This window comes from Ochotona curzoniae, unplaced genomic scaffold (assembly GCF_017591425.1).
Source record: "Ochotona curzoniae isolate NIBS_2020 unplaced genomic scaffold, NIBS_Ocur_1.0 contig_2599, whole genome shotgun sequence".
NCBI lineage: Eukaryota > Metazoa > Chordata > Mammalia > Lagomorpha > Ochotonidae > Ochotona > Ochotona curzoniae.
In genome coordinates, this window is record NW_024465520.1 from 14,459,243 (window position 1) to 14,483,873 (window position 24,631).

The window sequence follows — 24,631 nt, forward strand, 5'->3', positions numbered from 1 at the left end:
GCACACTTAGAGCCATGTCTGACACTTTATAATCTTGGCTTTCTACTTATTATATTGTATATTAGTCAGAACAGTCAACAATTCCTAGCTCCTGGCAGTTGTTCCATGGAATTCAAAGAGACCACAAAAGCTTGCCACCAATTGGAGTTAATTTTTAAGAGAAAAACTCACATTATTTTTAATCAACCAGCTAAATTAATGGAAAGTCAATATTTTCAATAAAAACACTGTTTTTCAATAAAAACACTGTTTTTCAATGAAGCAGCAAAGGAAAAAATCAAATATTTTACCCTGGTTATCAAAAAATTTATATATTAATTTCATTTACTTGAAAGCAGAGTGAGACAGCACAAGAGACAAAGAGAGAGAGAGAGAGAGAGAGAGAGAGAGAGAGAGAGTGAGATCTTTTATCCATTGACCCACTTTCCAAATGGCCATAATATCTGGACCTGGATAGTCTGAAGTCAAGGGCTTATTCCTGGTCTCCCAAGTGCTTGGGTCATCCCCTGCAGCTTTCCAAGGCATTGGAAAGAGAGCTGGCTCAGAGGAGCAGCTAGGACACGGACTGCTGTCCATCTACAGTGCCTGTGCTGTAGGTGGCAGCTTTACCCTATGCCACAGAACTGTTTCCTCAAACTTTTTATTAAGGATATAGTCTATACCTTCATAATTTTAAAAGCCTGTGAACAAGACATTTCATGTTTTGCTAATTTAGCCTATACTGCTGGAGAATATGCATTTAAAATTAGCCTGCTACAGGGGCCAGTGGAATGGCTCAATCGGTTAGTCCTTTGTCTGCAGGTGCCAGCATTCCACATGGATACTGGTTCATATCCTGTCTGTCCCACTTCCCATCCAGCTGCCTGCATGTGGCTTTGGAAAGCAGTGGAAGATGGCCCAAAACCTTGGGACCTTGCACTCATGTGGGAGACATAGAAGAGACTCCTGGCCTACCTCTGATTATTGTGGCCATTTGGAGAGTGAACCAGTGTGTGTGGAGGATCTTTCTTTTCGTTTCTCCTTTTCTCTGTAAATCTCCCTTCTCAATAAAAATGAATAAAACTTGAAAAAAAATTATAGGTGCAGTAGGTTAGTGACTAATCCAGGTTGCATGAGGCATACGCAGCGTTAAAATGATTAGAGAAACACGATTTAAAATCATAAGCTTAAGATATTGGTAACACAGATAGCAAAGGTACTCTATTAACAATATATTCATCTAAAATTTAAATAAATCAATAAAAGATATATTAAAATGTCTTGTCAGAAATAGTTTGGCAATGCAACTTATAGATGACAAAAGATAATGAATAAACAACGCAATTCGTGACATAACATGAAAAGATGTAAAAACCCATTGACAATAAGTAAAAATGAATGATGCATGTGTTCTCCTAACATATGGGGAAAAGATAGTTGATAATACGCAGGAGTAGTAACAGTTTGGTGGCAGTGTGAACCATGGCAGCAGCAAGAATGGTGTGAGACCTTTCTTACTTTTGTGTTCAAGCTAGCTCAAAAAGTGGCTAGCTTGGGTGCAGATTCTTGTCAAAGCAGTTAAGGTGCTGCTGGGAATGCCCACATTACATATTGATGTGTCTCTTTTGAGTCCCAGCTTCTGATCCAACTTCCTGCTAATGTTCACCTCAAAAGGCAATTAATGATGGTTCAAATATTTGGGTCCCTGCTACCCATGTGACTCCCAAGTAGGGTTCCAGTGCCCCTCCCCTTAAAATAAGAATGGAAATGAGTAATGATGTAAGAAAACTTCCTGCTTTAATATTCCTTCAGGGCTATGAGCTCTAAAGCAATCACTACAGACAGAGCAGGTGGCACTCCCGTGGGCTTAGGCTGAGCCAGTGCTGGAGCCCCACACAACAGAGACAGAAGCTTGAGTCTTCAGCCTTTCAAACCTCAACAATGATTAAGATCACCCAACAGAGAATTCAGAGGGTGGAACCTCAGTGCTAAGCCCTGGAACATAACAGTGTGGCTCTAGATTCACTTTTTACAGTTTGTTTATTTATCAATAACAATAATAACAATCATTATTATAGCTAGAGTGACCACGGGAGTCATAGAGACCCAAGCACTTGAGCCATCGCTGACTGCATGTCAGGATGTGTGTTAGCAAGAAACTGAAGCAGAAGCTGCTTGTGAACCACACACTCCAAGATCCCACCCAACATACCAAACACCCCACCCCACACTCATCCTAGTGTTCTTTTGTGCTTTCACACTCACATTTACATACACACGTTTCAGTTTGCTTGGGACTAGTTTGTATGCATTGTTCTATAGCAGGTTTGCTTGTTTCCCTCACCATTATGCCCTGAAGAAATTTCCATGTCTGTTTCCAACTTTGCAGCCCCCGAGTTCATGTCTCTGAAGAATTAACCTGACCAGGGCCAAGAAGTGAATGGAGGCAGTCTGCAGTCACTGCACTTGCACTTTGTCCTGCTCACCTCCCCATCATTTTCGGAGGTAACTGTTATCCTGGTCAGACTCTGCCTCTTGGCTGATATTTCTGCATTATGGTCTTCAATGCTACTTGAGAACGCTGATCGTGTGTGGCATACAGTCAGCTGCATAGACGTGAGCATGCTGATACATGGATACCAGACGACTTCCAAAAGCTCACAGACAGGAGTTGGCCTTCTGCTCTATTTTATTTTTTCCTCTAGCTCTCAGTGAGCTTCCCCTCACTCTCAAAAAAGAAGAAGGTCCTACACATCCCCTGAGTCACACGGAAGAAGCTCCTGGGGATTCAGTGAGCGCCAGCAAACAGCCCCTCATCCTCTCCACTTTGCCTTCTCCTAGAGTACTGTTGCCTCCTTTTGCCCTTTCTCCAACTTTAAAGGAACAAATCACCCGTCTTCCATTAAGGCTGACATTTAGTGGAGAGACTGTAGCAGATGGGTTGAGACAGCTATGCTGAATGGATCTGGAGGCTCATGAAATGTAGTGTCAAAAGCTGCCTCTGGAGGCTCCCCAGCAAGGCGGCCCAGCTGGCTCTGGGCAAGGCAAGCCCTGGGATCTGGACAGCCTTGTCTTTGTAGCAGAGCCATCGGCTTCTTCTCTCTCCCAGCAGATTTGGACAGCTACTTCCTGCTGCTGGAGAATAGCAGACAGGTATACCTCTCCTTTGTTCAGATGGTCAGGTCCAGTGTATGACCCCAGGCCTTAGTGGACCATGGTCCTGCGAGGATGCAGGCAATGGTAATACTGACTGACAAGTTTGGGACTAGGGAATATAGCCTGATCTTGGGTGGTTTGGAGGAAGATGTGTCCAATCCAAGAGCTTAAGAGTGGATGGTGGTGTTTAAGCAAGCATCAGTTAAAAGTAGAACTGGGAAGAAAAGTAATTAGTGGGAGAGGAAGCCTTGGGCTATGGAGAAATCCTTAGCTTTTGAGGAAAGAGTGCTGTGAGGACAGTGAGGACAGCATGGTGACAGGATGCTGGGAAAGGAGGCTGGAGAGACTGGGATGGGCAGGATCCCTACTGGCAGGAGAACCAAGTTAGCAACTGTTTAGAGACACTTACTGGGGTTTACGTGAGCAGGGCTGTGTCTGTGCCTCACTGCACTCCAACCCTGGTAGCACCCATGAGCTGCTCCTGCCATGACTCCAGCACCTCCTCAGAAAGGCCTTCCCTCATCATGGTAGCTTTAGGGGAGCAGGTACCAGCTTTGACTGCAATACCAGTTGAAAAATGTCTTTGTAAGATTTATTTATTTTACTTGAAAAGCAGATTTACAGAGAAAAGGAGAGACAGATCTTCCATCTGCTAGTTCACTCCCCAAACAGCCCCATGTACAGCCAGGAGTCAGGAGCTTCTTTGGGTCTCCCCCCGACCCCCCCATGGGTGCACAGTCCCAAGCACTCCAGCTGCCTTCCTAGGTTATAAACAGGGAGCTGAATGGGAAGTGGAGCAGCCAGAACACAAACCAGGGTCCATGGGGGATGGCCCTGGCTGATCAACGGTGGGCTGTTTAAGCAACTTCAGCAGGACTGGATCACAGCCCTTGGAAGCAGCCAGGCCTCAGTGCCCTGAGGCAGCTAGTGACTTGACAGCTCAAACGCCTGAGGGAAGCAGAGCCCTCTGAAGAGCAAACACTTTCACTTTCTTTCAGCCTCGGGCAGAAATGCACAGCAACTCCAAGCTTGGTGCCAAAACAGAGCTGCTGTCAGCCCTCAAAGCCAGTGGGCTTTAAAGAGAAAAACAAACCCCGCCAAGCTCAGAGAGTCTAGAGGAAGGCAGGTCAGTGAGCTCGAACTAGGCGCTAGCTCCAGCAGAGCCAGGCTCCGAGCTCATTGTGGAAACCAAAACAGAGACATCCACAGAGGGTTGGTTGGAAGAAGGCTGCTTAGCTCACCAAGTGGGAGGTGAAATTCCCCAGCGCTGGGAGCTGTGGCTCTGGGAGGAGGGCCCGGGACTGCGGGGGTTTCCTTTTGCTGTCCAGGAACCAAGGTTTCACTGAGCCACTGGCTGGAGAAGACAGAAAGCATGGACAATGATTCATCACCGGGTGCTCTGTTGCTGTCCGGTGCCTTTGCTCTTGCAGGAGCGGCAGGAAAACAGAAACAGAAGGCCGCAGAGTTAGGACGTTCCCCCTTAGCCTTGTCATGGAAAGGTCATTTTGAAAGGAATGATAACTTAACAAATGTAGCTTGCTTCAGCAGCACATATACTAAAATAACTTGACAAATGTAAACATTAGCTGCACCATAGATCACAGGTGCAGAAACGAAGAGCGTGTATCAGCAAAGACAGCAACCGGCATTTCAACAATGTCTGTAAAATAAGGCCTTCTGTGGAAGCATGCCTTCCTGAGTCTGTACGGCAGAGCTCAAGTTTCCATCTGAGGGGGCTGGGCTCTGAGCGAGAAAACATTTACGCAAGTGTGATGTCACATGAACTGGTCTCAAGTACATTTGGCTGAAAAAAGAGAAAGAGAGAGAGAGAGAGAGGGAAAGGAAAGAAAAAGAAAGAAAGAAAGAAAGAAAGAAAGAAAGAAAGAAAGAAAGAAAGAAAGAAAGAAAGAAAGAAAGAAAGAAAGAAAGAAAGAAAGAAAGAGAAAATGTTCTATCCACTATTTCACTCCTCAAATGGCTGCAAGGGCCAGAGCTGAGCCACTCCAAAACCAGAATCCAGGAGTTTGCTGCAGGTTTCCCACATGAGTGCAGATCCTAAGGCTTTGGGCCATCCTCTGCTGCTTTCCCAAGCATATTAGCAGGAGCTGGGTCAGAAGTAGAGCAGCCAGGAGGACATGAACCAGTGCCCCTCTAGGATGCTGGTACGCAGGTAGAGAGCCTACTGCACCACAGTGCCTGCCACACTCACATGAAGAAAATGAGAAATGTCCTGAACCAGCTGCTCTGCATTCTGTACACCCTACCCCTCAGTACTAACCTCTGCTCCAAAAGCTGTTCAGATGTAACTCATCCCATGACTTTATAGCTGTCGTTTTTTTAAATGGCTGTCCTACAACGACTGACTTCTGACTAACAGAATAGGAGATCACTAGTAAAATGCATATATGCATTATCTTAGCTATGACTTCTAGCCTCAAAAATCACCTGCCACTATGCATCCTGTACAAATGCCAATAAATAAACTTCAAAAACTAAGGGAACATTCTAGGCTTCTGTGACATCACACTTGGAGCTAGTCTGACTTCCTGAGATGTCCCTCTTCTTCCCCACACTTGGAGTCTCACACAACTCTCCATCGTGCTGAGGTGCTGGTTCAATTCTCATCTCAGCCCTAGCCCTTTTGCTGTCTTGTCTTTGGTTTCATGTTTTACAGCCTGTGAACAATATCACCAAGCAGCATCGACACCAGCACTCTGTTCCCCAAAGAAAGTTCCTCTTCTCTGAGAGGAGAAATCCATGAATCCTGCCAACCAGAACACTAACATCCCTTCAAAAAGGCCTGGCCAGCATCTCCAAAAGACATTACAAGAAACAGCAGCATTCCATAGTCAGAGAAGTGACTGGAATGTTGAGTTTAAATTCATCATTCCATCTGCATAATAAGTGTATCATCAGTTTCATTGATTGGATGTATGAGCTAAATACAAATATTCAGGCTTCTCAGAAACTACCACATACTGCTACACATTATAAATCTCTTTGAGGGGGATAATTGGCTCAAAATCTGCTCAAAATACCCCCCTCTGATTTTTCAATGAACACCAATTAGCATACCATGAAATATAATTATAAAAAGAAACTTAGAGAAATGCTGACCCAGTTGTTTTAACTACTTAGTAATAAGACACATTTTTATCCAAATAATGAAAGATTCCTACCTGAGCACTTGGCTTCCTATAGTGTCCCCCGAGAAAGAGGGATTGATCACTTGTTAAAATTTAGTTTATTCCTTTAAAAGACAGAGATACAAGAAAATAGGAGTAGACAGAGATCACTCCCCAAATACCTAGTAGAGCCGAGGCTGGGTCACTCTGAAGCCAGGAGCCAACAGCTCACCCAGGTCTCCCAAGTAGGTGGCAGGGATCTGACGACCCAGGCCACTGCTTACTGCTTCCAGGCTTGCATTAACAGGAAGCTGGGATCAGATAGAGAGCCAGGACTTGGACCAGCACTCTAGCGTATGACATGAGCATCCCAGGTGCCAAGCACCTGCACTGGGACCCACAGAGCTTAATGCCAGAGTGATTGTCAAATAGTGGCTTTGCTCTGCAGAGCATCCATCCCCAAAGCAAGTGCCAGATGACCCTGAATGGAAGCTGTGCCTCAGTGTCTCGGGGTCTCTAGACACATCTGCCTTCTATGGTTCCCAAGAAAATACACGGGCCATTAGATGTAAAGTAACTTAAGCAATTATTTATAATGATATCACATCTACCCAGAAAATACTTATAAGAATCGAAATGTTAACTTGAAATAATCTCGAAATGGTCAAATGAAACACTTTAGGTTGATCTCTTGATCTTGACCCTTGTTCAGAGCCAACTTGTTTGTGTTGTGGCTCGCACATATTTCTTTTTATTTTAACCTTTCTTTTCAGAATAAGCTTAAATTTATAAAGCAAAAATTACATAATTATAAAGAATTCCCACTCATAGCCACCCATTCAGCTCCCTGCTTACGTCCTGGAAATGCAGCAGAGGATGGCCCAAGTCCTTGGGACCAACCCTGTATCCACATGGGAAATCCAGAGGAAGTTCCTGGTCTCCAGTTTTGGGTTCTTTCAGCTCTGGCCTTTGTAGCCATAAGGGGAGTGAACCAGCTGATAGAAGACCTCTCTCTGTGTCCTTCTAACTATAATTCTGCCTTTCAAATAAAACAAATAAAACAAAAAATGTTTTCTCTTAAGAAAACAATTTTGTGGTACATTTAACAGATTATTCTAATGAAACAAAATCTACATAAATAAACTCATATATATTATGTATATATAAAACCAGGTTTATGGTTTTTGAATGCTGTTAGTTAGAAGTTTTCTTAAAAGTATGTTAGATGGGACCTGGCACGATGGCCTAGTGGCTAAAGTCCTCGCCTTGAACATGCTGGAATCACATATGGGTGCCGGTTCTGATCCCGGCAGCTCCACTTCCCTGCTTGTGGCCTGGGAAAGCAGTTGAGGACTGCCTAAGGCCTTGGGACCCTGCACCTGTGTGGGAGACCTGGAGGAAGTTCCTGGCTCCTGGCTTCAGACCTGAGCAGCTCTGGCCATTGTGGTCACTTGGGGAATGAATCAGTGGGCAGAAGATCTTCCTCTCTGTCTCTCCTCCTCTCTGCATATCTGACTTTGCAACAAAAATAAATAAATCTTAAAAAAAAAGTTAGATGACTGCCTTCGTTCAAGTCAATATAGGTAGACATTTGATTTGTCCGGAATGAATGTTATTTCTCTATGTCATCAGGAAGTTTTGTACTTTGCACACACATTTTGGCTTGTACGGCACTAGGGAAGACAATGAAGCTTGTTTGCTTTATTAAAAAATGAAAATAGCCTGCATTGACGATCATAGCCATAGGCATTGTACCATGGGAAAACTGTCAAACAGGCTGGTTCGTCTAAGAGACCTTTTACAGTCTGCAGATCCTGGCTACGTTTGTATTATCTACTAAAACAAAGCACAGAGCAAGCGCTGCTGTTGGTTTCAAGCAAGATAATGTAGATGCAAGTACGTTGAGAGGAACTCCAAAAATAGAAGTATACAACGACCACTGGAGTGGGATCCCAGCTGCACTCTGTGGTGTAAATGTGGTCAGATGAGTTGTACAGACTTGCAGGAAGCCCCAGAAGCCCGGGCCCCTAGGGTTTTGAAAGCTATAGAAACCACCTCTGGCAGGAAGCAAGACTGACTCCACCTGTCCTATACTTCCTCTGGTTTAAGAATCCAAGCCTGCTGGGACTCTGAGGAGAGACAGTAAATTAAAACAGGTGGCAAAGGCAAAGCCATGTGTCCTCATGGGCATGGACACGTTAGCACCAATTCGTTCCTGAGAACTCACCTTCTGTGTAAATCTGGCTCATCTCTCAACTTTGCAAACCATCCACCTTGGGAAAGATGGGGTGGATCAGGTTGGGTCATGGTGCTCCTAGAAATACACATAGTTAGACATATGATAGATACTCAACTTATATGGTTATATATATCATCACTCTACCCAACAATTACTCATATTCATAGTCATATAGGCTCAATATCCGTGAAAATTGACTCTCAACTCCCTGTACATACCAATATCTGCAGGTGCTCAAATCTTTTATATAAACTGGTATAGTATTATGCTCAGTTTGGAAACACATATAATAAAATGGTGCAATATTTACATATAACCCATGCACAACCTCCTGACTACTTCATATTATTTTTAGGTTATTTGTAACATCTAGTGTAAAATATGTTAGACAGCATTGTTTAAAGAGTAATGATAAAGAAGAACTGCATATGTATTCAATATAGATGAAAATTTACTTTTATGAATACATTCAACCTGTGGTCATATGAGTTGAGTCCATGGATATAGAGCACACACACATCTGGTGGATGTGTACAGTCCGGCACTTTGTGTAACTGTCAAGCCAGTCCTGCCACTGGAATCATGGACACTTAAACATCTACAGTTGTGCTGATGACTCAGCTATTGGCCCATTCAAACTATGTGACTACTTCTCTGTTAGAATGACACACACTGAGGGAAACAGCTGCCTATGTCTATTTCTGCAATAACACGTCTTATGTCAACATTAACTTCTGTAGTGTTTTCTGTGTGCAAAACTTACTGTGAGTGACAAACTACTCCTCTCTAGATGACATCAAGTGAGGTCGGACATCATTTTATCTGATAATGGTATCACTCGGCAATCATGTAGCAACTGTCTGCCTCATCCATGCTCAATTACCCCTCTATGCCTATGTTCTCTCATCATTCCTTCTTTCATCCAACAAACTATAATTTGATCTCTAACAAGTCAGATTTGCTTAAAATGCTCCCCACCCCCAAAAGCTTTTGACTTCTCTCTTCCAAAATCAGCTCACACATCACCTCCTTGGGGCAGCTTCTTAGTGAATGAGTGCTCATCACATTTGTTGCACTATTTTAACTTCTCATACATTTGCCTCTCTTCCCAAATTGGGAGTACCTCAAAGCAGGCCCAGGCTTTACTTGCATTGTCATTACTAATTATGACCACTGGCATTTATAGACAATGAATGTAGACTTGTCCTGACAGACTCTGATTCACACACTGGAAACAAAAAGAGGAGTGAGACAACGGCCTGGCTTCCAAGGAGCTGACAGTTATTTTCATTTCCTACTGTGATAGTTTCACTTCCACCTTGCATAAACACAGGGAGTGGGTCTAACTAAGGTGTCACTTATTTACTGTGTTACGTAACAGGTCCTTTATATTAAGCAACAGAAGAGTCAGAGTGACGTGGTTGTACTGTGCTTGGGAGCATCCGTTGTCCTTGATTTAGCTCTGTTCCTTTCACTGCTCATTAGTAACTTTAGTAAAACACTGTGGCAGAAACATAAACTAGGTGGATTTAAAAGACAAGATCTATGTGATCTGGCTGCAGGCTAACTGCCCATCCCGTGCACCATTCAGTTGAAACTCTTTCTTCCAAGAGCACTCTTCCCTCTCCGTCCTCTGCCCTCTATCCTGTCTACTGATCTAGAATCGACCTCTCAGCAAGTCTGACCTTCAGTCTCTCCTGCTCCAGAAGACCTCTTGGAGAACATCCAGATTGATGGTGTGTCAAAGCATACCCATGGAGCTCCAGTGTACCAGGGCCCAAGAGTTCTCCTGGGTTACTCTAAGGTATTAATGTGTATATTTCTGTTACAGACAATTTGACCCACAGGGTGGAAGTAACCTCACATGAAAGAAGAACTTTTCATGCAGACAATTTCAGTGAGCAAAATTAGATTTATTGAAGATAAAAATCTGCCACAGCAATAGGAAGAGGTTCTAAGAGAGGAAAGCCCTGAGAAAATGGTGCAAGCAGTCTGCTTAAGCACAATTCTGGGAAAAGAAAAAACTAGATCACTTAGTAGCTGGAAAGGAAACTCAACAGAAGGCAGGAATTGGTAACCCTGCTTAGCTTGCTTAGGATGAAAAGCAGTCAAAGGGTGAGATTGGCGATCTTGTCTTCCCAGTCTCTTGATAAGCTGAAATCGTAGGCACTGTCAGAGAAATGGAAGTTGACACTGATCTAGTCAAAGATAGGTTTTGGGGAGATAAGCGCTATGCATTCTCTGAAAGAAGTTTCCTTCCTTCCCTTCTATTTTTGTAATAAAACTGGGATTTCAGGGAAGTGGGACTATTCCAATAGGGCCTACACCTAACTACCCACCTGTTATTCTGCTGTAAAACCCAAATCTTGCTTTATCAAAGAACAGAACAGGGAGGAGCAACACTTTCTTTATATTTTTTTAAAGGGGCCCCTTTTCTCATTTTACCCTTACTCCCTATTAGCCCATATAGCTCCTTACATTTTTATTTATCCCCCAATTAGATGGCAAATTCCTGAATATCTGAGTTTATTTTTTTTTTACTACAAAGTAGCAGATACATAATAAATGTTTATTTTAAAGTGTTCTCCAGATTCTATTACTCATAGGATCCTCCACATCTCCTCGTTCTTCCTCTCTCCAAATCACATGTCATTACTTTAATCCAAACTTTGGCAGACGGCAGCGTTTTGTCTCTGCATCTTTCTCTTAAGGACGGGTTGTCTGCACGGAAGGCCGTCTCAAGAAAAAGCGGAATTAAGATGCTTATGAGAAGTTTTCGACTGCAGCTTTGCCTGTGCGCCCTTGTGCACAGCAGGGCAGCGTTTCCTTTCTTTGTAAATGTCAGGTTCTCTCCTGTCACTCAGTAACTGAAGGATGATTGTCTGGAGGAGGAACGGAAAAGGTTCCCAAAGAGCAAGCCTTAACATCGCTACTATTTATGGCTGTCAGGACTAAGTTTCTGGGGCCATGCGCAGGATTTGCTCATCTGAGTGAGAGAAGCAGGAAAATCAGTTCTGACTAGTGCAGGGCATTAGCAATAGTGAACCTCAGCTGCCGCTGTGTAGCTACTATGACCCGAAGAGCCTTCTGCTGCTATAGTCATGTCATCATTGAATTCTTACATCCCTCCCATGCAAGTACTACTGTGACTATCCCCATTTAACGGATGAGTAAACTGAAACGTAAGCTATTTAATGTCATCAATGCCTAACTCCAAATCTTAATAACTCCGCCACTACAACTGCTAAAGCTCAGTGCAGGAAGTGAAATTGTACTAATGTTTGGCCTAATGTTTAGGACATCCACATCCCATATTGTAGTGCTAGGGTTCCAATCTCAGCTCCATGAGTGATTCCAGCAGATCCATGGAAAACCTGGATTGTGTTTTGACTGCTACCTTTGGCCTGCTCAGGTCCTGGCCACTGCAGGCAGTTGGAGAGTGGGCCGGCAGCTGGAAGTTGTCTGTCCATTTCTTGTTCTCTGCTTCATTAATTAATTAATAGAATTTATAAAATAGAAAAACAAATGAGTCGTGACATTGCTACAACAAATGGCATAAAGGAAGGAGGCTTGGTTCCTGTCTCACATATGTTCATGCGGACAAGCCAGTGAGCAAAGTAAGGTTTATTAAGAAAAGAACCTCCTGCTGCAGCCATCTGTAGGGGGGATTCAGAGAGCCAAGATCTGAAGAGATGTGAGAATTGATTTTTTTTTAACCTCAGTTTTGTGGAGAAAAATAGTTCAGCAGTTGACAATCAATGAGAGGGTAGGGAAAACTCACCGAAGGGTCAGAATCATAATCCTATCCAGCCTGCTCAAAACAAGGAGCCATCAGAAGGATGTGATTGGTAACTTCTTTCTACTCTCATAATCCAAAAACTCAGAGGAGTGAGGTCACTGCCCTCTTGCAATTCTCATGATGAAACTGGAAACTCAGAGGATAAAGAGTCACATTCCAGTCAGGACCATTCCTAACTGCCTACCAGTTGCTATTCTCATGATAAAACGAGGAACTCAGAGGAGTAGAACTGATGTTTTGCTTTTCCAAAGTCAGTTTCAGGGGAGAAATGATCATCCTGTACGTTCTGAAAGACTCCCTCCCACTCCGGCAGGGACCTGGCCCCAACTACCTATCAGCCCATCTAACCGTCACAGCCTCACGACTTACGACCCTGGACTGGTTTCCTGAAAGCCCTCCAAATGCATCTTAAAGTAATTCTCAAGCGCTTCAGCTCATCATGTTCTGAAAAGAACTCTTTGGGGACTGCAGATTAATATTGTTCCATAACATAGCAAGACCAATTACCTGCTTTGGCCAATCCTTAAGCCTCACAAACCTCAGAAAAAAAAATTAATTTACCTGCTTGGAAAAACTGGAGCAGAGCAGAACAATGCTCCAACTGAGAAGTCCTGACCCACCCTGTGATCCAGTCTTGAATTATGAGCTCCTGTTGCCTCTGCTAGGCATGTCAAGCAAGGCTGGAACACAACGAGAGTATTTGATTATGTACCACTTGGCTGCTGAAGGGGGCGGGGAGGGTGTGATTAACAATTCCAAATATCTGGCCCAGTGTTTCAGAGCTGTATTTTAAAAATCTACTAGTTAATGTGTGAGATGAGTTTAGTGAGTAGGAATAAACACAGCAGAGAGAAGAAGAAGGAAGGAAGGAAGGAAGGAAGGAAGGAAGGAAGGAAGGAAGGAAGGAAGGAAGGAAGAAAGGAAGGAAGGAAGGAAAAGGGAAGAAATTAAGAAATTAAAAAAAAGAAAGGATGAAAGAGGAAGAGAAGGAAATGGTCGCCTGTTTTCTTTGCTTCTTGAATGAAGGGTTGAGGATCAGAAGGGAACGTTGAAGTTGCATCTTCAGATGCGGGTACAGTAGCCTGTTCTGTGAAAGCTTTTAGTAAGCATTTCATACATCTCCAATGGCCCTCTGTGGCCTGGTTTGGTATGCAGCCACAGCGGCAGGGCAGGGGTCTTGGCAACCCTGCTGTGGCCCCTACCCACTGGTGTGCACAGCCGTAGTAGGCTATCCACCCACCTGTCAGCAGCAGGCTGGGATGTAGTTGTGTTTTCTACCCTTGCATTCTCATTGTGTAGTACCTTGTGTATGTAGTATGCAATTTCTAAATGTTTGGTGGATTCTGAAAAACGAACAAAGCTGTTATCACCTACTCAACTGTCCTAAAACTATTGTTTTAAAGATTTATTTTATTCAAAGGCAGAATTACAGAGAGAAAAGGAGAGATAAAGTCTTCCATCTGCTGATTCATCCCCAAATGGTCACAAAGATGGTAGCTAAGCTGATCTGAGGCTAGGAGCCAGGAGCTTCATACATGGGACATGAACCAACACCCGTAAGAGATGCTGATGCCACAGAGCAGATTAGCCCACTATGCCTCCACCAGCCCCTGTTCCCCAGCTTTGGTCCAAGGGAACATATATCAGTCCTTGAATGAAAAGTCTATTAAAAAGATGACACAACAGCAGTCTTTTGTGCTAATTCAGTAGATGTATGAGGCAAATGAGAGACTTTCTCCTTTTTGTCTGCTCTGTGTGGACTTCCCCAACAGAGACAGCCACCAGCTGGATCCTGTAGGTGGACGAGACTGTAATGGCAAGAGGTCCTGTCCAGACCCTTCACTGGCTGCCCCCAGCATGGAAAGAGCCTAGAGACCACACCAGCCACAAAAACACTCCAAAGAACTGGGGAGACTCTCAGAGACTTTCATAACAGGAGAGTCCTGCAAGGTATTCTGGGCCCAATTATTGCAAAAAAGCCCAAAACAAGAGTTGGCTTTTGTTTCTGTCCTCATTATGAGCCAGCCCCTTGCTTGACTTTCCCCAGGTGATGTGGCTTGACAGAAAATAGGTCTAGTTAGCATTGAGGAAAATCCTTTTGCATAAAACAGCCTCTTTCCAGAGAACACAGGTATCTGTTAGATCAACCGCAGGAGGCTCATTCATGTCCAGGAAACGTATTAGTGAGTCAGGCCCTACGAGCTTAATTTCATTATTAAAGAATGTTCCTATCCTAGGAGGAACTATAGATCCGAGCTCTGTCCCTCTTGGCCTATTCTAATTTTAGAATATGTGGTTCATGGTGCAAAGCACACTTCTCTATAAAGCCACAGAAATCCCTTCTGAAATTACAGCACTTTTGTTTTTATTATGTTATCACATTAATTCATTGACAACTTGCATGAAAATATCTAGGAAATTTTCAAGCTATGCGTAATCACCGAAAGAAACTCACACAAAATAATACTGTATTGACTCATGGTTTCTTACAAGAGGAATTAAAAACCAGACTCCTTATTTCTTAAGAATAATATATTCAGAAATACCATCTACTTGCCATGTTGATGACCTTTATGATGCTTCATGAACTCTTGGGAGGCGGTAAGAGTCTGGCCTCTTGTTATAAGAGACAGAAAATGTTAGTCTCACCTTTTTAAGATTTTAATTTCTATGCCACATATTAGAATGGTAAGTTACCAAAAGGAGTTACAATAATAATATCTGTCATTTCTTTTTATTTTCCATGTGTCAAGTGCAAAATGTTGTGCAATATCTTATTCAGTCTTCAGAAAGAGTCTATGAGCAAAGCTGATACTCAAATAATATGTTATAGTAGGTTGTTAAACTACTTGAATCATTTCTCGTCACACAACGGCACTGAGTGACAGGCCCCGAATACTCACACGTTCTCTACCCTACCTTTTCCTCGCCTATTCAAGAATTAGTCCATGATGCACAACCGAAATGCAAAGCCACTTCTTGTGGTGACTGGTCAAGGTCTACGTTGTGATGGTGGTCAAGTCCCTCTAAATGTCAACCATGATTCTGAGACAGCTCTAGTTATTTTCATCTACAGAGGTGTTAGCGAGTATGGCAGTTTCTGTTTTCCAAAACCATTTACTGTAATATTTGCAGTCATAATGCTCAAATCACTTTCCACCAAGAGCTGGAATCCATCTGTCCTTCCCTCTAGTGGGTGGCCCCATAGGGATTGAATGTGGAGGGAAGGATGCTGTGTAGCCTCAGGGACCAGGTTAGCAAAGGTGAAGCAGTTTCACTTGGCTCTGTCTCTTGGGACACATACTGTAATCTAGCCACCAGAGAGAAGACTAGACTGTAAGACGAAGTTTTGTGAATTAGCAGCCTCTGCTGAGGTTTCAGCCAACAGTCAGAAGTGTGAGTGAACTAGCTTTCAGATGATTTCGGTCCCCAGTTGTTGAGATACAAACTAGCCTTTGAGTCTTCCACTTAAGGTTGCAGACATCAACATCTAGCCAGCCCAACTGGCCCCCGGTCTTGGCCCTCATGTAAACTGACTTGTGTTGCAGCCCAGCCTGGCCCTACCCACACTCCATTCTGGTGCTTGGATTTGCCAGCAGGTGATGTGAACTGGCCCAGCCTGGTTTGCCTCTGATCTGCACCAAATGCATGCCGATGGATACCATTACCTGGCTGTTCTGGGCTGCTCCCTTTCTTGGTTCTTGCACTCACCTGCAGGAACTGTGTCCCAACTGAAGAGTTCCCCAAGCATTCCCCAAGCTCCTCCATTATAACCTTTCCCAATACCGGATCTCATGCACACCAGTGTCCATGGCCCAGCCCTACTTAGTCCACCTCCTGTCTTACCAGAAACAGTGACCTTTCCTGACTGGCCTTCACCCATCCCGGTTTTTACTGTTGGGTGTTACAGTTCAGCCAAGCCTGGTCCACACTCAGACACAGCACACATATTCCTCAGTAGGGGTAGAGACCTAGCCCAGCCTGTCTTATACCTATCCTGGTTCTCACGAGTACCAGTGGGTGTTGGGGAGCAAAGGGGATTTTCTGGTGAGTGCAGGGGGTCGGAGTGGGTGCAATCTGGTCTAGACATGGCTGCAGTGTCCCTTGGCACAAGTGTTGACTGGGTTCACTAGCACCAAACTGGGCTAGACTCCAGGCCTGGCATGGTGGCCTAGTGGCTAAAGTCCTCGCCTTGAATGCACCAGGATCTCATATGAGCACCGGTTCTAATCCCAGCAGCCTCACTTCCCATCCAGCTCCCTGCTTGTGTCCTGGGAAAGCAGTCGAGGACTGCCTAAAACGTTGGGACCCTGCACCCATGTGGGAGACCTGGAAGAGATCCTGGCTCCTGGCTTTGGACCAGCACAGCTCCAGCCATTGTGGTTATTTGGAGAGTGAATCATTGGACGGAAGATCTTCCTCTCTTTTTGTCTTCTCTCGCTTTCCTCTCTGCATCCCAGTGCCACTGCACTACGTGATTGCCCTAAACGCTCAGGATGGGAAGAATCCAGTGAAAGAGTCAACTGAAAAATGAAAATATAAAGCAGAATCTGAAAAGTTTACGGACCTTATATGATTCCAGCTGTGTAGCAGCATATGCTCGATCATAAGCAGATCCGTAGTTATAAGGAGCCAGGAGAGACGGATGGACAGAGACAGCACAGGGGATCTGGGGACTGACACTGTTCTGTGTGATGCCACAGTGTTAGCTACATGTCATGAAATGTTACATACATAGATCATACAACACCAAATGTGAACTCAATGGGCATGTAAGAACCTCGGGTGGTAATGACAGGACACTAGAGGTCCATCAGCTGTAATGAATGTATTGCTATGATGTGAGATGTTGATGGGGAGGCTGTGCATATGGGATGTCTCTATATTTTCCTCTCAATTTTGTGGCGAACCTAAACTCCTAAAAAAAAAAAAAAAACACTAAAACTGCTCTTAAAAATAAGACTTAGAAAAGTAAAGTAGAAGAGTTTTCCAAATTCATAAACGACATTGATAGCAGGCAATGTATGAAAGATGGTTTGTGTTTTTTTTTTTAAGATTTTATTTATTTGAGAAGCAGAATGGCAGGCACAGAATTCTGATTTGCTGGTTCACTTCCCCAGTATGCCACAAAGTCAGGTTTGTAGCAGGCAGAAGCCAGGAGGTAAGAACTCCACCTGGATCTGCTATGCGGGTGGCAGGAGCACTTAGTCCATCACCTGTTGCTTTCACAGGTGCATCTGCAGAGAGCTGGATCACAGAGAAACAATGCCACTCTGATGTGGCATGACAACCTTGCAAGTGGCTGCTTAACTTACTAAGCCACAAATGCTTACCTCAATAGACCACAATTTTGTAGAAAAGCCTAAACCCAACACCAGAAGAGTGGATGGCCCTTCAGTGAAGAGCCAACAACAGCAGGGTCTGTTTCCAGGCCACTTGTTTTCTGCTCAGTCTTGGGTCAGTACTGGGAGTTCAGAATTTGTAGATGCCCTCTGGAATCTATCATTTGCTTATGGAAATAAGGTAACAGGCTGAGAGGAGAAGCAAGGGCGATTAGCACAGGGCAGGAAGGTATGGCATACTTAATTTGTGGTTGTGAGGGCAAGTGTGGATGGCTCATGAAGAATAGGAGAAGACAAATGGCTGAGATTCCCACTGAATGATGCAAGGTGTAGAGGTGATAAAGGGCACCCAGCTGGATGGGAGGAACACCAGTCCAGGTAGATAGCCAAATGGAAGTTTCCCCGAGAAGCTGACCTCTGAGTAACATTTTGGAGGGAATGTTTTACATAAGTATTCAAGAAACTACTATTGTCTATGGGCTCCATTTTATCTCTTCAAGTCCCGGAAAACAGGAAGAATCCACAGATGATGAAAATGTTCTGCCTAGACTTGTGTAGAGAGATCTGCCTGGTGCCTAAGTGTTTGGCTTAACAAGAAGTCCAGGTGTTCTCACTCAAACATCTTTTCTGCCCCTACATCCTGGCAGATATGAAACCTAGCTAGGTACCACAAGGCTGGATGGGTGCTGGGGTGAGGCAAGGCTGGGCCTGGGAAAAAGGTTAGGGTGAGGGGGTCCTGAAGAGAGAGACAAACCAAGAAACAGAGCCAGAATGATAAAAATCCCTAGACAATGGGAAACCGAACAGCTGAGATGTTTTGCAAAGCATCACTTTCAATGGGGAGAGGACTGCTAATGTTTTCCCTTAAATAGAACCTCTCTGTATTTGATTCCCATCTGAAAAGTGACTAAGACACTCATCTCAGTGAGCTCTTATGGGAACTGTGTGCCACTCAGCATATAGTTAACGTTAATAAGCATTAGTAATCACTGCTGTTGTTGTTTTTTCCTAACAGGAGCAGAAGTAGCCGCAGCTCCCGTGAAGGGAAGTCACCAGAGGAGCTCACATGGTGACAAATGTGTCTTGACAGTGTGCTAGAAACCCTCAGAAAGCATCCTACTGAGTGACTGCCTTCTGCTCGAGGGGATGCACATTCCAGCCATGCCCCTAGAACCCTGCCAGCCAGAGTCCAGCCTCACCCGCGGCTCACACAGCCACACTGCAGGAGGGGCTGCCCAGCAACCAGGCCTCTTCTTTAGTCACAGCATGTGCCTGCGGCAACCATCCCCCAGCCATGCATCCACCCACAGTCCTCACCCTCCAAGGTTGGCAGGAAACACTTTTTTTTTTTTCCTGACAGGGGAGATGTGACCTGAGAAAATCAAGTTGCCATTATCTCGAGCACAGACAACCCTGAAGCCTGCACCCGTTCCCTCGGTTGATGAAGGAGCAGTTCCCTGAGTTATCTTTAGAATTCACACTCCAAATGCTCAAGCAACGACAGAATCTGACTGATTAGCCAAGAGCTGAAACGGCTTCACTCACATTGTCACAGCCGCAGAAGGAGGAGCCATGGCTTAGCTCGAAACAAAGAAAGCAAATGATTTTTAATTTATTTTTTGCTAGTTTAATATATATATATCAACCTGGTGATGTCACAGATACAGGCGAAAATAACGACAATAACAACAAACAAATGACATGGAAAGTTCTACAATAGGACAGTTACATTATCAGGAGACTCCAGGGAGGGGCCATGAGGGCACATGGCTATAATCCACTGTGTTGTGTCTTGACCAAGTATTAACCGTCAGGAAGGAGTCTTAGCAACACGGATGTGTAACCATGGAGAGATTGGGGGAAGGGAATTCTCACTGGATTTCTCACTTCCCTGTGTCCACCTTCCTCAGAAGGCTGCACCATGCCCAGGCTGATGACTGAAAGGCCCCTCACTCATCAAGAGCATCACCCATTAGTAACATGTTTCTCCACAGAGAGAAGCATGTTGTCTACTCCTGGGAAAAATAAAGCTTTTAATATATCTTTATACTAAGGATGCAATTTCACTGAGAGCTCAAACCTTTTCAGGAATTAAAATGTCAGATGTCTATAATTGTCGCATCCTCATCTGTCATTTAAAATGATGGCCATGAAGGGAGATGGTCGTGGGTCTGTCCAGGGGCATTGGCTAAACTTGGGTGTTATCTCAGCTGGTCTTGGTCTTCTTTGGAAAGTTATTATGGGAGGGAAAGGGATCTAGATCTCTTACAACCGATTTCTGGCTAACAATGACTTCACTGGATGACCTCAACCACAGGGAAAAGGGAAAACCCCTCACTCACCTCGGGTATCTTGGAGACTTCTACCTCTGAACTCTGCCCTGATTCATTGTCACGACCATGACCAAAGGTAAGGCCTGACCTTCTTGGGTCCCTTCTTTGCTAGGAGTTACACTCATTTTGAAACAAGTGAAATCAGAGAAGAAAAAAAAGGGGGGGAGGGGTGTTGAGTCTGTCAGCCAACAGGAAATCCAAACAACAAATGCTGTCTAAATGGGTCCAGGGACTGCAAAAGGCACAGATCCTCACTCTGCCCTTGGAGGCACCAGCCTCCCAAAACTACAGTCCAGGTGGCAGGACTAACAGCCATCCTATCTTCTATGCCCAGGGAGCAGACTGCCTAAAGTGCTATAGAAGAAAAGAAGGGAGGGACAGCAGTTCTTCACCCTGGAGTGGCCAATCAAGAAAAGCTCCCAGAAGACCTGGACTGAGTCCTTGGAGTCCAGAGAAAGGCAAGGCAGTCACAGCACCCAAAATTAGGACTCAAGTAACATTTTTAGGTTTCTCAGCCCAAAAATTTGAAATATACACATCAGGGTAGAACACATTGACACCAAAGCTTGAGTTGGTTCACATAGCAACATTCATTAAACTATGAATGACCTTAACTTGGAAACTTATATTTATAAAGGGATTGAATCTATGGTGGAAATAAACCACTATGATATTTCAATATGATTGATCCAAATTAACGCCAGAACATTTGGTCATTCCACAAACACCAAGTGTCTGCTCGTCCATGCTCTGGGCCCTGAACACACAGTGGAGACCCATTGGAGAATAAGTCATATTAACTTCCTGCCTGGGGAAAGAGAGATAATAAAACAGATAAAATACATAGGCATTTTATATAGTGTAGAAAATGGAGTTCGAAGATAAGTTTATTTCAGTATATTCATGCATAGTTTTTTTCAGAGTATATACTTTCCTCAACTTCTTGGAGACCCTTCTCACAGAGAAATATCAGGAAATGATAAGATGGAGAGAAAACCAAGTTACATGGTAGAATTACTGATTTCAGAGTCCAGGGAAAGTTCTCTAGGGAAAACAACATTTTATAATAAATATAAATGATAATGCGGAAAAGGAAAGGTAAAAATGGGTAGCAGGGTCATTCTAGGCCAAGTTACAAGTACAAAGGGTGGTAGGTAGACACAACCTTAATATGCTCAAGAAACGGCTGAGCAGTCCAGGGCTGGAGGATGATGGGAAAGAAGGAGGTGGGACAATTGGGGAGGCTGGACATGTCAAGGAAGACCTGGGAACCTTAGTTTTGCCCTTAGTGACATCACACAAAGTCATATCAGAGAAAGCTCAGCACAATGCCTTATTTTTTTTTTAAGTAGACAGTACCTCTTGTGTGTGGGCACTTGCTCCATGCTGATGCAACTCTATCAAAACTATTGGACTGTTGAAACCACATAAAGAGTACCCTTAGAACATGCTCTTCATCAGGGACTATTGGATGACATTCAGTTGCTGTTCTTCATCCCTGGATACTGATGCGGTTAGGTTGCTGAGAGCAGCCTGCTCCCCTTCTCTCTCCCATCCCCCAGATACATCAAGGGAAAATATTAGAAGGAAATGTCTCATCCACTTTCTCCCATACCACCCTAATCAGTGGTCCACAAGGACATATGTCCTTTTCAACCAAGTAAACATCAACAATAAACCCAACTTATATATAAAGATTTGTTTATTTTTATTTATGCCATTGTGTGCTACAACTTGACCTGATTTTGCCCAGTCCGTCCCCCTAAGCTGCCCACACACCTGCCAACAAGCGAATCAACCATTCCTGGTCTAGTCCACACCCAGCCCCTAATCTTGTGCTGACCAGCAGGAACTATAACCTAGTAGAGGAGTTACCCAAGTTTCCACACCAGGCCCCCTCCCTGACCCAAATCTCATGCATGTCAGCAGACATAGGGCCCTGGCCAGCATAGTTCACCCCCAGTCTCTGCCTTCATGAGTGCTAGTAGATGCTGTGTACCAGTCTGTCCCTACACTCAATTCTTGGGTGCTGCAGCTTGTGCCAACCAAGCCAACTCTAACCCCTAGTTCCCACAAGTATTGGTGAGTTATGTGGTCATGCCTAACTCAGCTGTCACGACCTCCAGCTCTGGCACAAACCAGCAGGTAATGGAGTCTCACAGGGATGAGCCCACCAATTCCCCTCAGAATCTGCCTCCAGACCCACTTCTCTTACCTGCCAGTACGGCCCAGCCTAATATTGCCCACCCCCTGCCCCAACACTCACTGGTGGGTACTGTGGCCTAGTCCTGCCAGGCAAGCCCCCTAGCCTGAGCTTCCATGTGCGCCAGTGGGCTGTGATTGATGCCAAGTAGCCCAGCCCAGGTCTTCTGCATGGGCAGGTCTGGTCTGACATAGGGAGGTCCTCTGTCTTCAGCCCCTTCAAGCCACCCAGTCTCAGTCCCATAATTTACCTACAGTTGCAGTGGCCCAGTCTGTGGAAGTCCCCCAGAAGTCATCCCTCCATGTAATGTATTTCCTCAGTGGTTCCCCACCTACACACCTCTAAACCACCCCTGCATTCCCCATGACAATTCACAGCCACCATGTCTGTGGCCAGGTGGGCAGTGGGCTCCATACCTGGTCTTCCAGCACTGTGTCGCACATGCTGCCTGGGGTCCTCAGCCTAGCTGGTGGTAGGCCCCAGGCCTCAAAACACTGAACTTTACAAAAAACAAAACAAAACAAAACAAAAACAACAAAAAAAAACCCAAACAAAAAAACCTCAAAAGACACAAAGTAACATCAGAGAACAGTAGATGGGATGTAAGTATTGTGATGATTAACTTTATATTATGTGTCAGACTGAATGAATTAATGGATGCTCAGCTAGTTTATAAAATTTGTCTGGGCATGTCTATGAGGGTGCTTCCAAAGAGACTAATATTTGTACCAATACACTGACTAATGTGAGTGGACAACTACACAAACTGTTGGAGGCCTGAATAGAACAAAAAGCAGAGCCAACTACACAAACTGTTGGAGGCCTAAATAGAACAAAAAGCAGAGAAAGGGCTCATTTGCTTCTGCTTGAGTTGGAATAGTCAATACTCCTGCCCTCTGACACAGCACCTCTGGTTCTCAGACTGCTGCTTCCGTAATGAGCCTCAAGCCATCTCTAGCTGGTTCTGTTTCTTTGGAGCCCCCTGAGTAATGCAGTCATGACTCTCCCCTGGTTTCCTTCGCCTCTGCAGCAAGTCACTTCCCAATCTCAAAGTGGTTCTTGGTTGGATGGGAAACTGAAGGATTGGCTTTCATGTCTTTGTGTACATAGAATGCCATGGAATCATCTACAAGGCACACAGACCCTGGGTCATACAATTCCTTTTAAAATTTCTAACTGACTCATTTTATATATGTATAAAACTTAGATTTCTTGGTTAGTAGTATCTATTTTGCAAATTCCCCTTCCATTTTGTGCTGGAAGAAGACTACAGACAGGGCAAGCAAGCTGCAAACAGGGTATGTTTAAAAGACTGAAAGTCAACATTGCGTTCTTAATGCCCATTTTATATGCATGGCTTGAGTTGAGTCCTTTATGCATAATTCATATGGTCATTTACAGGCTTTTACATGACTACTCCATTAAGAGTTAACTAACACAGAAGATGCTATCAGCCATGGCAACCAGGATATTATGCAAATCTTTCTATCTCAGAGCCAACAGAAAAGGGGTGGGCTGATTAATTCTAAAGGTGGTCGGGGGGAGGTCATACATCTGTCTTGCTGTTACTTGTCATTTATTAATGTATTTACCTGAAAAGAATTCAGAAGGGTAAATGTGTTTGTGCATTACCTCTGTGCGCAAGGGCACAGTTTAACCCTGTGAGCAATCATTTGAACAAAAGGAAAACGTGAGTTCATTCATTTAATTTCCTCTCCTTCTACAGAAAAGCATTACAAGGTGAACACAGCGTGTACTTGGTATCAGTTGACACCAGATTTTTGTTCTTTTATCTTATTTTGCTAACCAAGTTACTTGATTTATTACAGTTTGATTCCTTGCATACACAATGTGTATGACTCAGAGTTCTCTAGGGAAATACAGTCAATAGGACAAACACAGACATAGAAAAGGAAATTTATTATGGAAATGGGCTCACACAATTATGGAGACCACAAAGTCCCACAAGCTGCCATCTGCACCTTAGAACCAGGAAAGCTGGTGCTTCAATCCGATGTTAAGTTCAAAGCATGAAAACAGGTACTGAATGGCGGAAAGGGGCGGAGGTGAGAAAGGGGTTCAGCAGGTATGGGGCACTGGACTCACTCTCTAAGTCTAAAGCCAGTCATGAGAACCATGAACTTCTTGGTGTCCAAGGACAGGAAAAGAGGGATGGCTCAGCTCAGCCACGGCATTTCAGCTCAAGAAGTGTGAGAGTTTACCCCTCCTCTGCCTTTTTCTTCTTACCCCTGTGGATTGGATGGTGTCCTACACCGGTGAGAGTGGACCCTCTACCCAGTCCACTGATTCCATGGCTAATTTCATCCAGAAACTCCTTCAATAATATGCCCAGAACTAATGTCTTCTCAGTTATCTGGGTATTCCTTAACCCAGGCCAGCTGCCATAAAATGAACTCCCAAGTAATTGAGACAAAACACTTGTCTTTCTTTACCT

The 24,631-nt window shown here is 44.2% G+C and overlaps 1 protein-coding gene across 1 annotated transcript in view; it reads left to right on the top strand.

The window, feature by feature from the left end:
• Window positions 1-20,039: 20,039 nt before the first annotated feature.
• Window positions 20,040-24,631, top strand: part of IL12A (interleukin 12A) — a 41,140-nt gene continuing 36,548 nt past the window's right edge. Inside the window, exon 1 of the mRNA XM_040974901.1 lies at window positions 20,040-20,049. Coding sequence (XP_040830835.1) covers window positions 20,040-20,049 — 10 coding nt within the window. The remainder of the gene's footprint in view (window positions 20,050-24,631) is intronic.